General features: G+C 44.2%; 1 protein-coding gene across 2 annotated transcripts in view; it reads right to left on the bottom strand.

Annotated features, from left to right (window-relative positions):
* Nucleotides 1-86: 86 nt before the first annotated feature.
* LOC140196207 (type-1 angiotensin II receptor-like) overlaps nt 87-16,994 on the bottom strand; it is a 42,076-nt gene continuing 25,168 nt past the window's right edge. The window contains exons 1-2 of one of the 2 annotated variants that reach the window (XM_072255007.1): nt 7,886-8,310; nt 87-6,466 (exon numbers count right to left, since the gene is read on the bottom strand). In XM_072255007.1, coding sequence (XP_072111108.1) covers nt 5,318-6,448 — 1,131 coding nt within the window. In that variant the 5' untranslated portion in view covers nt 6,449-6,466; nt 7,886-8,310 and the 3' untranslated portion in view covers nt 87-5,317. Of the gene's footprint in view, nt 6,467-7,885; nt 8,311-16,994 lie in introns of those variants that run through there. The other variant, XM_072255006.1, reaches the window with a different exon arrangement.

Here is a 16,994-nt window from a genome sequence, read left to right on the forward strand (position 1 = left end):
TTTGTTCTTTTATTGCACATCTGATGGTCTTGTTGTGTGGAGGTTTCCTTTAAACGGGTTCCATGGTGTTTCTTTGTTTTGTGGTTGTCTGCAAGTAGGCGAATTCCAAGGTTGTATACTGTATACGCATGATGATGAATGTACACACACACACACACTGCAAAATTACAATCAAAATACAATTTTTTTTTAAAAACTGCAGATGATGGAGATCAAAAAGAGGGACAGAACATGCTGAGAATCTGAAAATACTCGTCAGATCAGGCTGCATCTGGAAGAGAAATGAGGTTAAGGTTTCAGGTCAAAGACTATTCATAGAAGTGGGAAGGACATAAAGGAAATTTATAAAGCTGCAGAGGGGGTGGGAGCGGGGATGAATCTGATAGCACAGAATCTGGATAATCATGGAGGTAAGCTGTAAATCTTACCCTGGTTAATGTCTTTCCACGCAGAGGGGTGGGGAGTATATGGAAAATGTTGCCTGAGTAAGTGGTACAGACAGGTACAATTAGCACCTTTAAAAGACACTTGTATAGGTATGTGGAGGGACATAGGCCAACTACAGGCAGGTGAGATTAGTGAGGCAGCCAACCTGGCTGGCATGGAAGATTCCGGTTATGTCTCAATGACTCTGAGCAGTTAGAGGACATTGATCCCAGCTAGAAAACACAATCACCATTGAGATGTATTATAGATCATGTGGCTCTGCGAATTTCCACAAACAGGAATGAGATAATGTGCAGATCAACAAACTATCTGCTGGAGAAGCTCAGCAGGCCAAGCAGCACTTGGGGGGAGGGAAGGAACTGCTGCCTTTTGGTCAAAACCTTGCATCAGGACTATGTCAACAATTCCTACCTCCACGGGTGCTACTCAACCCATTGAGTTCCTCCAGTAAATTGTTTGTTGCCCTTGATTCCAGCATATGCAGTCTCTTGTGTGAGGGGCAGAACTATGGACTGGAACGCAAGGTTTAAGTCAGCCACTTCTTTTCAAAGTAAAGCCTGTCCGGCTCTGAATATTTCATCAGAAATATGACAACTTCAACATTGCAATGTTTCCTTGGTACTGGATAGAGTTATACAGCATGGACCCTGGCCCTTTGGCCCAACTCATTCATGCTGATCAAGCTGTCTGGCTGAGCTAGTCCCACTAACCCCATATCCCTCTAACCCATTCCTATCCCTGTATCTGTCCAAATTTTACAACTGTACCTGCCTGCGCAACTTCTGTTATGTATTTAATATTGCAGTAATATTTGAGTAATCTTCTAAATATATTGTTTGATTAAGCATTCCTGTTCATTTAAATAATTTATTACAGGTTATTTGTAAAAATATGTGATTTCATAATTCACCATGCTACCACATGATATGTGTGAGCCTCACTTAAAGTAAACTCACATTCCAGACTCCCATATCTTCCATTGAATTAGTTTAACGTTTCAACGTTACAAAACATGACAATTTCCTCGATTGATATCCCTCTAACCCATTCCTATCCATGTACCTGTCTAAACATTGTAAATGCACCTGCCCACACTGTTTCCTCCAGCAGCTCGTCTGCGTACCCACTCCACTCTGAGTGAAAAAGTTGCCCCTTAGATCCCTCTTAAGTCTTTCTCCTCTCACATTCAACCTATGCCCTCTACTTTTAGATTCTCCTAGCTCAGGAGAAAGATTGTGGCCACTGACCTTACCTCTGCCCCTCATGATTTTATAAACCATTTTTGTGTTACCCTCAGCCACCCTTGCTCCAGGGAAAAAGAATCCCCGGCCTGTCCACGTAGAGAAGTATCAGCCCAGCTCTATGTGCTTGAATGGAATTGAGTGCATGGGCTTCTACATAGCTGACACACAGAAGGGCGCTCTCTGGGTTTCCCGCTCTGATATTTACACTGACAATATTAGATGATATGTTTATTCATCTCATTTCTGGCTGTGGGAGCTCTCTGTGTATTTGCATACTACTGCAATGTCAGTTTTTCCCTTCAGGGACGACTTCACTGTCTCAGGTGTGCTGGGTCATTGAATAGGTCATGAAATTTGGTGGATACGTGCAAGATCTTTCCACTGATAACTCAAAAACAGAGGCGACCCACTGTCATAGCACATTGAAATAGCTTTATTCGATATAAATGGTGATAATTGAAGGAGTACTTTATTTACGAGCCGCGTGCTTGCAAAAGGCAGTACCAAATCGAACTAGACATGAGAAATTATCAAATACTCCAACACTGTACCCACGTTGTGCACAATGGCCAACAGCTGAAAGCTTACAAAATGGCAGGCAGTGCTGTAGTGAAAAAGGTTTCATGGGGTGGAGATCATAAAATGACATGCTGTAAGTCTTTCTTTAAAGTTTTGTGGGAGGAATTTCCAAACACAGAGTCTTTGCAGCAAACACGTGGACATGTTCCTAACAACGCGAAAGGCATCCAGGTGCAAGGGAAGAGAATGGGAATATAACATTGAGCTGGATGATAGTAGTAAATGGCAAAGCAGGGCTGAGCAGGCAAACGGACCACATTTGCCCCTGTTTTTTTTTTCCTTATAATTGACACTATCACATGCAAATCTTTTTTTCTTTATCACTCATTCACAGTCACTGGTTATGCAAGTGGTTATAACTGGAAAGTCAGTCCTCTTCATAGGGTGGAAATATCAAAAACCAGAGGGCACAGCTTTAAAGAGAGAAGAGGAAAGTGGAAGGGAGATCTCTCACATTTCTACAGGAAGTGTGGAAGATGCCTGGAACAAGCTTTCCCAGGGGAAGTGGTGGAAGCAGATAGGACAGTAATGTGAACAAACAGGGAATGGAGTTCATGGATCATGTGCAGGTAGATGGGATGAGCTTAATTTAGTCTCATAGTGATCATAGAAATGATGGACTGGAAGTCCTGTCACACTGCTGCAATGTTCTATTACAGGCCCTTTGGCCCATGATGTTGTGCTGGCATTTACATTTAGTCTAAGACCAATCCAAATCTTCCCTCCCAAATAGCCCTCCATTTTTCTATCATCGATGTGCCTATCTAGGAGTTCTTAATGCATCTGTCTCTACTGCCACGCCTAGCAGCAGGTTCCATGCACCCACCACTCTCTGCGTAGAAAAAAAAACCCTTCATCTCTCATCCTCCTTATACTTTCCTCCAACGATCTTAAAATTATGCCCATTGTATTAACCGTTTCCACCCTGGGAAAAACCCTCTGGCTGCCCACTCATTCTATTCCTCTTAACACCTTGTACACCTCTATTAAGTCACTTCTCATCCTCCTTCAGTCCAAAGAGAAAATCCCCAGCTATCCTTATAAAACATGCTCTCTAATCCAGGCACCATCCCGGTAAATCTTCCCTGTTTCCTGTCTAAAGCATCTATATCCTATATCCTTCATATCATGAGGTGACCAGAACTGAGCACACTATTAGTTCTTCACTGGGAATGACTCCCAAAGACTGTGAAAACTGCCAGACCTTGGAAATGAACTTTCCTTGTGTTTCAGGGCAAGGCATGTGGGTGCGTGGGGGTCGGGGGCTGGGTTTGGCAGGAAAGGGGAGGAAAGAGGGAGGACGAGACCAGCCAAGAAATCAAAGGGGAGAAAGAAGAAAAAACCTGATGCCTTAATCAAATTTAATTTCCCCTGATTTCTGTGAAGAACGATATTCTTTGAGTGCTATGAGATACTAGGTTTGAATTGCACCAACATGTATCTTTTGAGCATGAAAGCTCAGAGAAGTGGGCTGAATGGTCTCCTATAATGCATATTAGCCAAGCTCAATCTTCAGTTTTCAAAATGCACTTACAAGTAAAGCCCTCTGAACCACTGAGCACATCTACATGGACCACTGTCCCCCAGTTGCTCCTGTGTTCTCCCATTTTCCAGGGACAGGCAAGTTGGCGGGCTAACTGGCTGCTGTAAACTGACCTCATAGTGAGTAAGTCGTTGGAAAACGAGGGAGAGCTGACTGAGATTAGATTGTGTGCTTTGAGGGCTGGTATGAACTCAATGGGCTCACTGGCTTCCACCTACTTGTAGGTGGTAAGAAAATAAGTAAAAATACACCTTATGCAGTGTAGTGTTGAACATTGTCTACCAACACACCTGGGAATCAAACTGCAATGTCAATATATTGTTAAAGGTGTAGTGTAAGTATACGTTAATTGTCACTGGTTGTGTTGTGATGAGTTTCAAAGCAAATTAAAGAAGCGTCAAAACCCAAGTCATAACCTCATACCCAGCTTTCCCTCCATGTGCTCTTCTAGTTGGAAAATGGTGATGAAGCTCTATACCTTTCCTCACCGAGTCTTAGTCTGTGATAGCAACATATTTCATAAATCAGAGGACAGGACGCTTGCAATCCTATTTCACCATCTGCTCAGTGATGCAATCTCAAGTCCTATGAACGATCATTAGGATGAAGCACAGAGCAGGTTGGTACTTCCTAAATGGTTGTCAGGAATTCAGGAGCAGAAACTGTCCTTTCTGTTGAAACGGTGCTGTGAGAATAATAAACTGAAAGAAGCCTTGTCCCAGGTTGGCGATTGTGATAGCTCTGCTGATTCGCACTGACGAATCAGTATTGGAATCCTGCCATCATATTGGTTGGGTGAACCCTGCTTCATTCCATGAACTTGAGTCTCAGTAAAGTGGAGCTGGTGGATGTCTGACAGAATTATTATTCATCTAGATAGATGGGACAATTTATATACTTTAGAGCTGAGAGCATTTGGAACCCAGTTGCCCTTGAGAAGCTGATAACAAATCTCGGGCTTGAACTTCTGACAGACATTCTGCCACAGCCCTCTTTCAAAGTGAGCCCCAGAATTTAGAACCAGTGATGAAAGAAAAGGGGCATGTTTCCAAGTCCGTGTGTGACTTGGAGGGAAACTAGCAGGAGTTGAGCATTCCTTGTGACTGATGTTTTTTCCTTTGCCATGATAGAGGTCAGGATCTGAGAGCTGCTGCTTGAAAGGGAACAAACATCCCCTTTCCTGCCATAATACCTCATTTGAAAATATAGTCTAATCCATTCTGGTGGATTTAAGCCTGCAACAGCTCAGAACTCAGAAATTTCACATCATCTTGCTTTGTGGGCTACATATATTCCTGCTCCTCCTTGCTCAAGGGGCTGAAGTTCAAATTGAAGAAGCTGCTTTTTTCACTTGCTGAAGTTTTATATACAAGAGTGAATCTTGGGACAGAACCACAGCTTTGTATCATTAAGCATTGTGTTGCTTTGCAATCAGTCCAAACTCACCATAGATCCGTGATGGAATTTAAACATGTGTGGAAATGTGGCAAACTAGAAACGTAGCTTACACTGCACTCGAGATGTCCATTTGCTTTGTCAGCGATTCTATGGTTCGGTACGACAATGAGCTCAGTTTAGTTGATAGGCTCGGGTGAGCCTTGATCTCAGGAGGTATGCACCTCAGGAACAGGAAGAGCTTCTCTCTGAAGTTGTGGCCGACAAAGCAATAGAGGATGGGGTTAAGGCAACTGTTGAAGTAGGCCATGCAGATGGTGAAAGGGATCGAGGAGTCAACAATTTCAGGGATGCGGCAGTTCTTGATGATCCCCAAGCGGGAGAGCACGTCCAAGAACGTGAAAACTTGGAACGGAAACCAGCACAAAATGAACGACACGACAACTGCAATGATGAGCTTAAATGCTTCGTTGCTTGCTGGCTTGTTTCGTCTAACCTGGTATGTCTGCACCAAGCTCTTGATGATCAGGGAATAGCAAATCAGGATGATGAAGAGTGGGACTAGAAACCCCAGAAGGGTCTTCAGTAGTGCCATGCCAAATATCCACTGCTTCCGGTGGTTCTTCGGGTAATCGAAAGCACAAATAGTTCGATTCCAGCTGTCGTAGTGGGACGCACTGCGGAAGAATGTGGCAGGCAGGCTGGCAAGTCCAGCGAGGACCCAGACCCCAATGCAGGCGACCCAGGCATGGACCAGGGTGCGTCTGGTCCTCGCCTTCATGGGGTGCACAATGGCGAGGTAGCGGTCCATGCTGAGGCAGGTGATGAGGAAGATACTGGCATTCATGTTGAGCAGCACGACGGTGGCGCTGGTCTTGCACAGGAAGTTTCCGAAAGTCCAGTGGTACTTCATGGCTGTGTAGGCTGCCCAGAAGGGTAAGGTGATCACAAAGATCAGGTCAGCCAGGGCAAGGTTCAGAAGGAAAATGTTGGCAACTGTCGTCAATTTCAGGTAGCAATAAATAACTATCATCACCATGCTGTTTCCCAATACTCCCACAACAAAGATGATGGTGTATATGATGGGGATCATAAGGAAGATATAATTATGTCTTCCCCCAATGGTGCAGCTGGTAGAATTGGTCTCCACTGAGATATTCCCCAGTGAATCATTGGATGTGCTTTCTCCCATTTCCTCCTCAGAGATCAAGTTGTGAATGACACTGGTATTTTCCACCATCTGCGCACCACTCAGGATCTGCAGAGAGAAAAAAGTTTCATGACAATAAGTCTTTTAGAAATTGGAAAACTACACTGACTGTTTCCCTAAAGACGGCAACAGATAGTGAGGGAGAAAACCTGACAGGATAAGCATAGAACAGTACAGATACGAAGAGGCCTGTTGGCCCACAGCGTTGTACTGAACTATGCAAATTAGTGATCAAGTGCACAGCCCAATTAATTCCTTCTGACTACGGAATGATCTTATTAAATACAGATCAGACTCAAGGGGTGACATAGTGGTGTAGTTACTAGAGTTACTGTCTCACATCTCCAGCTACCTGGGTTCAGTCTCAGCCTCTGGAGTTCTCCTGTGTGAGACATGCGCCGTATACCTATGATTTCATGGGCTTTGACCTGATGCTCTGGCTTCATGCCGAGATGTGCAAGTTGGTGGGTTAATTGGCCATTGTAAATTACCCACGGTATGCAGGCGAGGGGAAGAATCTAGGCCAAGTTGTTGGGAATATAGGGAGACTGAGTTGCAGAAAGAGATTATTTTGTGAGGTGTCTTGTAAGGACATAAGAAGGAAGATAGCCTTCACCAGCTACACTTTTTCCCTTTTTAATCAGCACTTAAACAGGTCCCTCGGCCTGCCATATTTATGCCCCCATAGTGATTATCTACACTACGCTGCAGATTATATGATAAGAGGCAATATTGACAGAGTGGACAGCCAGCACCTTTTTCCAGTGAGCAAATGGCTAACATGAGAGGGCATAGATCATTTTAGGTGGATTCTTTCCACAGAGAATAGTGGGTGTATGGAACTCCCTGCCATGAATGGTGGGAGAGGCAGAGATGTGAGGGACATTTAAGAAACTCTTAGATAGACACATGGATGAAAGAAAGGTGGAGGGCTATGCAGGAGGGAAAGGTGAGATTGATCTTGGAGTAGGTTTAAAAAGTCGGCTCAAGATTGTTGATTGAAGAGCCTGCACACTGATGTACTGTTCTATGTTAATCCTACTTACCCCCGTCATTTCTGTTTCACTCTGCCAGGTCCACTGGTGCTCACCGTGCTTCCACCTTTGGACAATTACCGTTGTGTATTGCTGGATTAGTTGTCCCTACAGCCTGCACCTCCCAGCTCCAGCTTCACCCTACACAGTGCAATTGTCCTTCAGCCTCTCAGCTCCACTCTAACACCACACTCGCAGGACCTCTCCATGCTGCCATCATCCTTTCAGATCTGCCCGAGCTCCATCAACCAGGCGCCTTTCCGGTCCGGTTGGTCTCTACTCCACTGTCACCCTTTCAGATCCGATGCTTATCCATCTCGCGCCCAATTTGTCAGGGCCGCTCCAGATCATCCTGGTGCCTCTGCCCTTCTCCCCACTGCCTGCCACCCTCTTGCCCCACGACATCCCCTCTAACTTGGCTCTGGTTTCTCACCGGTGCGCTGGCTCGTCAGCTTGCATCTCTTCATATTGCTTGGGCCTCTTCCAGTCACTGCTCTCGCTACTGCTGTGCCTCCCTTGGGTAAGTTGTCCATTTGCTCCATCCATCCCTGCTTCATCCTATATGGTCTGTTACGCCATCACTGTCCACAACTCCATTGTCTGCACCCTTTGAGGTCTGCCTGAGCTGCACCTCAAGGTCTGAGGTTCTGACTGTCCAAACACTTCAGTAGAGAATAGGGTTGGCCAGGATGTGAAGCCTCTATACAGACAGGCACTGGCAATTTCACTCATGGGTAGAACAAAACCTCTTTATTTCTACACTGCTCCAATTAGAAAGATCACGTTTTCGGTAGTGTGGCAGTCATGCCATTCATCCAGAAAAGATATAATCTGCGGAAACCTTAGATGAAACCTCACCATCGAAACTGCAGAATAAAATGAATTGGTGGGATATCAGGTAACGTAAAGGTAGAGTTGATTTTGAAGAGTATGCTGACAAATGAATTAGGTTGTTGAGAAAGCACAGGAGCCAATGTGCTACACCTGCCCATTCACCTCCTCCCTCACCTCCATTCAGGGCCCCAAACAGTCCTTCCAGGTGAAGCAACATTTCACCTGCGAATCTGCTGTGGGCTGTCTATTGTGTTAGGTGATCCTGATGCAGCCTCCTCTACAATGGGGAGACCAATCGTAAATTGGGGGGACTACTTTACCGAGTACCTCTGCTCCATCCGCCAAAAGTGGAATTTCCCAGTGACCCAACATTTTGATTCCGATTCCCATTCCAGTTCTGGCATGTCGGTCCATGGCCTCCTCTTGTGCCAAGATGATGCCACCCTCAGGGTGGAGGAACAAACCTTATATTCTGTCTGTGTAGCCTCCAGCCTGATGGTATGAGTGTTGCTGGTGAACGCAGCAGGCCGGGCAGCATCTCTGGGAAGAGGTACAGTCGACGTTTCAGGCCGAGACCCTTCGTCAGGACTAACTGAAGGAAGAGTGAGTAAGGGATTTGAAAGTTGGAGGGGGAGGGGGAGATCCAAAATGATAGGAGAAGACAGGAGGGGGAGGGATGGAGCCAAGAGCTGGACAGGTGATTGGCAAAGGGGATACGTGAGGATCATGGGACAGGAGGTCTGGGAAGAAACACAAGGGGGGGGGGACCCAGAGGATGGGCAAGGGGTATATTCAGAGGGACAGAGGGAGAAAAGGAGAGTGACACATTTTAATTCCACATCCCATTCCCATTCTGACATGTCTATCCACGGCCTCCTCTACTGTAAAGATGAAGCCACACTCAGGTTGGAGGAACAACACCTTATATTCCGTCTGGGTAGCCTCCAACCTGATGGCATGAACATCGACTTCTCTAACTTCCGCTAATGCCCCACCTCCCCCTCGTACCCCATCTGTTACTTATTTTTATACACACTTTCTTTCTCTCACTCTCCTTTTTCTCCCTCTGTCCCTCTGTATAAACCCCTTGCCCATCCTCTGGGTCCCCCCCCCCATTTGTCTTTCTTCCTGGACCTCCTGTCCCATGATCCTCTTGTATCCCTTTTACCTATCACTTGTCCAGCTCTTGGCTCCATCCCTCCCCCTCCTGTCTTCTCCTATCATTTTGGATCTCCTCTTCCCCCTCCAACTTTCAAATCCCTTACTCACTCTTCCTTCAGTTAGTCCTGACGAAGGGTCTCGGCCTGAAACGTTAGTATTAGAGTGGATTTCTTTTTGGGTAGATGATTTGTTAACACTTAAATGACTTTGGCCACCAGACTTCTATTTTAACTGTTTGACAAAGGACTGTGGATTGAGTCCACCACAATGGGCTTCCTAAAAGGTGTAAATACCAGATGCTTCTGGTGCCTGATGCTGTAGTTTTGAAGACAGTCTTAACTATACATTATAAATATTAATTGTCTTCTATGTTAGCATGTAAAATGTCAAATAAATGTATTGTGGATTGAACTAAAGGCTGTAGATACCAACACAGACATGTTGGCGTCAGAAGGAAAGCATGAAATCTGAAGGTGTGATGTTTGTATGTAACTTCAAAAGGAAGCATTGTCTGTAACTTTTTAAGTAGTGATTGCCTTTGTGTTTAGCATATAAATATCGAGCCCACATTTTAGCTAGCAGACCTTTCTGCGGAAAGCGTCTCCATCTGTATGATGCCTACTGTACCTTGTTGTGTTGAATAAAGAAGCTGCTTTGTATCTACCAGTGCCTCTGTCTCTCCGGTAATTTCATCCACGCTACAACAGGTAGTACCCTCCCACTTTCAAATCTCTTACTAACTCTTCCTTCAGTTAGTCCTGACGAAGGGTCTCGGCCTGAAACGTCGACTGTACCTCTTCCTAGAGATGCTGCCTGGCCTGCTGCGTTCACCAGCAACTTTGATGTGTCTTGCTTGAATTTCCAGCATCTGCAGAATTCCTGTTGTTTCCGATTACATATTTAAGTTTGCTGCCCACACCACTATTGAGGCCGAATCAAAGGTGGTCATAAACGGGGCAGTGGGACTAAATGGGAGAATGGATCAGCTGATGATAAAATGGCAGAGCAGACTCGATGGGCCGAATGGCCTACTTCTGCTCCTTTCTCTTATGGTCTTACGGTCTATAAATCAGCTTTTAGGAGGGGGATTGAAAATCTGTTTGAATGGTGCCACAACAACAACCTCTCACTCAATGTCAGCAAGACCAAAGAGCTGATTATTGACGACAGGAGGAGAAAGCCGGAATTCCGTGAGGCAGTCCTTAGAATCAGAATCAGAATCAGGCTTAATATCAGGCTTCTGTACCTCCTTCCTAATGGTAACCTGTGCTGTAGTCACCCTCCCACCCCATACCAGATAGTCACGCAGCCAGTCAGAATGCTCTCCACATTTCAACTGTAAAAGTTTTCCAGTGTTTTAGGTGACAAACCAAATCTCCTCAAAGTCCCAATGAAACATAACTGCTGTCTTGCCTTCTTTATAGCTCCACCAATATGCTTGTGTTGGGCTCGTGGCCAAGAGGTTAAGGCATTCGTCTAGTGATCTGAAGGTCGCTAGTTTGAGCCTCAGCTGTGGCAGCGTGTTTCTGTCCTTGAGCAAGGCACTTAACCATACATTGATCTAGTGTCCGTGCGAGGAGTGGTGCCCCACACAGACTTCCAGTCTGTGCCTTGTAAGGCATGAAAATGCCGGACGCAGGCCTCTCATGGTCTGAGTCGACGTTCCCTCCCTCCTCCCAAGATGTTGGGACAAGGCTAGATCCTCAGAGATATTGACACCCAGGAACTTGAAATTGCTCTCTCTCTCCACTTCTGATCCCTTTATGAGGATTGGTTTGTGTTTCCTCATCTTACCCTTTCTGAAGTTCAGAATCAGCTCAGGAGATCAGAGGCAGCCACTTTAAATTCCTGGGCATTATCACTTCAGAGATATATCTGGGTCCATCAAGTAAGAGGCATTACAAAGAAGTCATGGCAGTGCCTCTACCTTCCTAGGGGTTTATGCAGATTCGACGTTATCTAAAACTTTGATAAACTTCTCTTGATGTGTGGTGGAGAATATACTGACTGGTTGCATCATATCTAGTATGGGAACGCTGATGTCTGTGAGCAGAAAATCCTACAAAAAGTAGTGGTTACGGTCCAGTCCATCACAGGTAAAGCCCTCCCCAACACTGAGCACATCTACACAAAACACCGTCGCAGGAAAGCAGCATCCATCATCAGGGACCCCCACCACCAAGGCCATGCTCTCTTCTTGCTGCCACTATCATGAAGGAGGTGTAGAAGCCTCAAGTCCCACACCAGCAGGTTTCAGAACAGTTACTACCCTTCAGTCATAAGACCATAAGATATAGGAGCCATTCAGCCCATCGAGTCTGCTCCACCATTTAATCATGGGCTGATGCAATTCTTTCAGTCATCCCCACTCCCCTGCCTTCTCCCCATACCCTTTGATGCCCTGGCTAATCAAGAACTTAGCTATCTCTGCCTTAAATGCACTCAATGGCTTGGCCTCCACAGCCATTCGTGGCAACAAATTCCACAGATTTACCACCCTCTGACTAAAGTAATTTCTCTGCACCTCTGTTCTAAATGGACAGTCATCAGGCTCTTGAACCAAAGAGGATAACTTCACTCACCTCAACACCGGACTGATTTCACAACCTATGGACTCACTTTTCATTACTCTACAACTCATGTTCTCGACATTTATTGTTTATTTATTAGTACTTTTTTCTTTCTTTTGATTTGTATTTGCACAGTTTGTTGTCCTTTGCACTTTGATCACTTGTCCATCTCCGCCTTGTGCGGTTCTTCATTGATTCTATTGTGCTTCTTTGTATTTAGTGTGAATGCCGGCAAGAAATGAATCTCTGGGTAGTATATGGTGACATATATATACTTTGATATGAATTTACTTTGAACTTTGATCTTCTGAATATTAATTCTCTGATTTAACATTGGGGTATTTCAGACTTTTTGTCACATTAAAGAGATGAAAGCAACCTGTATTCATCCTGAAAAATCTAATGCTGGGTGAAGTCGGCATCAGTTCTTGATATGTCTGGGGGATAAATCTTCACCCCGAGCAGATTGTGAATGGTGGAAGTCTCGGACACATGTTGTTTGCTGAAATTAATATGTGACATACTGAGTGACAAACAGTTCAGAGTTCAGACCTACAGCTGTCCAGCTGAGAAGCAATACCTTCTCACTTTGAACCATGCTATGCTACACGTTGCTCCAACAGAATGCAAGGTTGAATTGTTGGAACAAATACACCCATCAATCTGGCCTCAGGATTGATGAATTGAGCCAAGGGCGTACAATTAATGGCAGGGTGGTGCTATCTTGGGAATTTTTGTTCAAGACTGATGTCATAATTTATTGATCACTCTTGTGCCATGTGGAGAGCATAAATTTCTTCCCACAAGTGACCCATTAAAACAAACCACAGAATGTCGTATCTCCATAAGTCAAAGCAAAACATAAAGCTGAAATGAAAATAAGTGATATTTTCCTTTTATCCACAAAGGGTATCTGATTTGCAACATAGTTAAATTCACCATTCATTTTTTTGTTTTAAGGAATTTTTTCTTATGTAAAGGAACATCAGAAACCAGCCCTGCACAGGTGCCTGTCAACTAATCATCAGAATGCAATCCATTTTCCTGATGTCTCCATTCTTCTGTTTCGATCTCTCTCTGCAGAGGGCATACCTACTGGCATTAGGTGAATACAATAGCACTGATTGCAAGATTATGAATTTGAAAGGTTGAACTCATCAGCAAACAACAGCCCAAAGTTTCCTGAACAAGGCCTGATTGTCTCCTAGTTACCATGAGAAATTGTGGTGTCAGAAATGGATTGAGTGCGTCCGAAAGGTTGAAATGTCTGAGTGATGTGGTGCTGTTACAATCCCCAATAATGAGTCACTAAAATGACAGGATTCCACTGCTCATTCAACTCCGAGAAGTACCTTTTACCTCCAAGATTATATATAACTGGAGCACGATGATGCTCTTTAGCCTGGCCACTCTGGGACTGGGTAATACAATTGGTCACACCCTGTCCTTACATATTTTTGCATTAGACAGTACAGCGGGTCAATCACTGATCTTACATACCCTGAGTCTGGATGGTACTTTGAGTCATGCACTGTCCTCTGTGGCACGCTGTATGGTGGACGTACAGAATTCTTGTTTTAACTTGGTTGTGGTACTGAGTCCCAGCATCAACCCTTCAACTTTTCAACCATCAGGGCTTCTGAACCAGCATGGATAATTTCACAACCTATGGAACAACTTTCAACGACTCTACAGCACATGTTCTCAATATTATTTATTTATTTAGCTAGCTAGCTGTTTGTGTATTTATTTATTAATTATTTATCTATCTAGAGTGCTGTGTAAAAGTCTTAGGCATATACTGTGTGTGTGTATATATATAGACAATAAGAATTGCACAGTACAGTACATGTCAACGTGGAATGGGGGGGGCGGAAGCGGGGTGTGCAGACACCCTGAGACACCAGATGAGGTGATTTGATTCCGAACGATTGGTTTATTGATCATTACAGAATGCCTCTCTGGTGCTTCCAGTTCCCTCCCTTCTCCCTTCCCCTTTTCACAATCATGAATCCCCTCTCCCTGCCCTCTTCCCACTCTCAGTCCTCGATGAAGACCCATATCAGAATCAGGTTTATTATCACTCGCAGAGGTCATGAAATTTGTTTTTTCTTTCTTTGTGGCAGCGGTACCGTGCAATACATAAAATCACTACAGTACTGTGCAGAAGTCTTAGACGCCCTAGCTATATAGAGATATGCTGAAGACTTTTGCAGAATGATATCTTTATTTATTATTTTATTTGCACTGTCTTTTTGTTTTCATTGATTCTATTGTATTTCTTTATTCTACTGTAAATGCCTGTGAGAAAATGACACATACATACTTTGACAATAAATTTACTTTGAAATTTGAACTTTGAAGAGTCAGGCATTTCTGCTGCAGCTTAGTAAAACTCTGGCTAGGGCCCATCAGGAGTACTGCATTTAGTTGTTCCCCTAAAAGGAAGGATGTGGAAGTTATGGAGGAGCTGCAGAAGATGTTTACCTGGATGTTGTGTCGATGTGAGGGAATGAGCAATGTGGAGAGGTTGGATAAACAGGGGAGTCTGAGGGGAGACCTGTTGGAGGTTTATAAAATTATGAGAGGAATAAATAGGGTAGACAGCTGATATCCTTCCCTCAGAGTTGAAATGCCTAGCACCAGAGAGCATGCATTTAAGGTGAGAGGGGAAAAGTTGAAAGAAGAGGCATGGCACAGGTTTTTTGAACACAGTGAATAGTGGGAGACTGGAAGGCACTGCCAGGGTGGTGGCAGAGGCAGATGCGGTAGAGGATCAAGATGAATGTGTGGGGAATGGAGTGATAATGGCTTATGTGCTGGCAGCAGAGATTAGTTTCACCAGGTATCATCAAATTCATTAGTTCAAAACAACTTTGTGGGACGAAGAAGAGAAAATCTGCAGATGCTGGAGGTCCAAGCAACACACATAGCGTGCTGGAGGAACTCAGCAGGTCAGGCACCATCTATGGGAAAACGTACAGTCACACACTCCTCACCCTTGCACTGTGTGGACCAGTAAATCACACTCTGTCCTCACACACTCTGGGACAGGGAGGTACAGTCACACTCTAGGACAAGGAGGTACAGTCACACTCTGTCCTTACACTCTCCTGGACTGGGTGGTCCAGTCACACTCTGTCCTCGCACACTCTGGGACAGGGAGGTACAGTCACACTCTGTCCTTACATACTTAGGGACTGAGCAGTACAGTAGTCACACCCTTTCCGTTTCTGCCCTGTCACTGTGTGTTTTAGATTCAACAATGCCTAATGATGGACGGACACCCTGAAAGAGGCCTTTTTGCCCAGCATACCAGCAGAATCTTCTTTCCCTTTCTCCGTTTCCGGTGGCTCTGAGGTTTTCTTTTTCTAATACAGAGACATCACTTTCCTCAGAGTTTGTTTGGAGGCATTGACTCCTACAGGAAAAAGGAATTGTGCGTTTTGGAAAAGTTCAAAACAAGTAATGCTGTGCCCTGCTAAGTATTTTGAAATGTTCTTTATTAATTTCAGATCTCCAGCATCTGTACTCCTTTGATTTTTAGTTTTAAACTTTATAAAGCAAGATTTTTGCTGATAGATTTTGAATTTTCACAAAACTCTTAGTAGCCTGACTAAAAATACATTTCATATGAAAATGTTATACACTGTCATTGAAGTTTGAGTCATTTCTCAGTAGTAGATTTTATGTGGCTGATAAACACGGGGCATCATTTTCCAACAGTCCCTTGACCTCTTGTGAATGTGATGGATGGTGCTACTTGGAAAGGCTCTACAGCCTTTAATGTGTTTTCCGTCTGTCTGAGGCATTCCATTCAGAGATCATGCTGCCACTTGCTGTATCTGGGAAGTTCAATGTGTCAGGAATGTGAAGGCTTCCCACAAATGTGCCACTTCACTGGGGATGAGTAAAGGAAGGTTGCTTGTTCAGTGTTCAAAGGTGATGAGTTCTCAGGGGCTCCCAGTACATTATTCAAGCTGAAGTGTGAAAATCTCTGATGGAAAGCAGCTGAGCAAACCTCATGCTCAAAGCAATTCGTAGTTATTTAGGATGAAAGTAAGGTGTCGGAAAAAAATAATGTTTTAACTTAATAGTTCACTTACAAATGGCTCCTAATATTGCAAGGCAGCCTGATAAACTAATCACGTGCGTTTCCTAACGACTTCTGATAGATTCTCTGAAAAAAGTCTGAACTTTAGCAAAATAAAAGTTTGATATGATGTACTGAATATGCCTGTTCCTTTTGCTTCCGACAATCCTGTACACTACGATGAAGCCACCTTGGGTGTTGCAGTATGTTGAACTGGTAGTTTTTTACTGATTGTATCAGTTTTAACAGGAGGAGGTAACCTACCCATCAAATTTCTGCTATCTATCCTGCATGGATATTTCTGGCCTTTTGCCTCACATGTAGCAGAAAATAAAAGGCATGGAGTTGGATCTTTCAGTGTTTATTTCGTGTAAATTGTAATGCCAATATGAACATTCAACAAATGAATCTTGACTTGATAGTCTCCCATGCCACTCAGCCTAGTGAATGCTGTACTGCAGAATGGAACAAACCCTGCTGTATGGGTTCTTCCTTTTGTGCACGCTATAGATTAGTTACAGAGACCAGTAAGAGAACTGCCTTTATTCACAGAGTTGGTGAGAACTTACTGCAGAGCTGCTGGTCCTTTTAAAGTACAGGGCCTATTGTAGGAACTATGGCAACAAATTAGTGATTAATTCTCTGGAGCTGTCATATTGAGAGCACCAAAAGTTAATTCACAGAAGTAGGAATCTACCCCACTAAAACCACGGCCGAACTTAAAGCTCAGGTCCCGCCTTCAGCATCCAATTCCTAATTTATTATCGTTGGCCTTGGATATTCCCTGTGATAGGGTGTCCACAACTCTCTGAGTCAGGGAATGCCAAAGATTCACAATGCTCTGCATAACAAAATTTCTATCTGTCTCGGTCCTAAGTGTTTGA

Source organism: Mobula birostris, chromosome 4, assembly GCF_030028105.1.
Source record: "Mobula birostris isolate sMobBir1 chromosome 4, sMobBir1.hap1, whole genome shotgun sequence".
In the NCBI taxonomy this organism is placed as follows: domain Eukaryota; kingdom Metazoa; phylum Chordata; class Chondrichthyes; order Myliobatiformes; family Myliobatidae; genus Mobula; species Mobula birostris.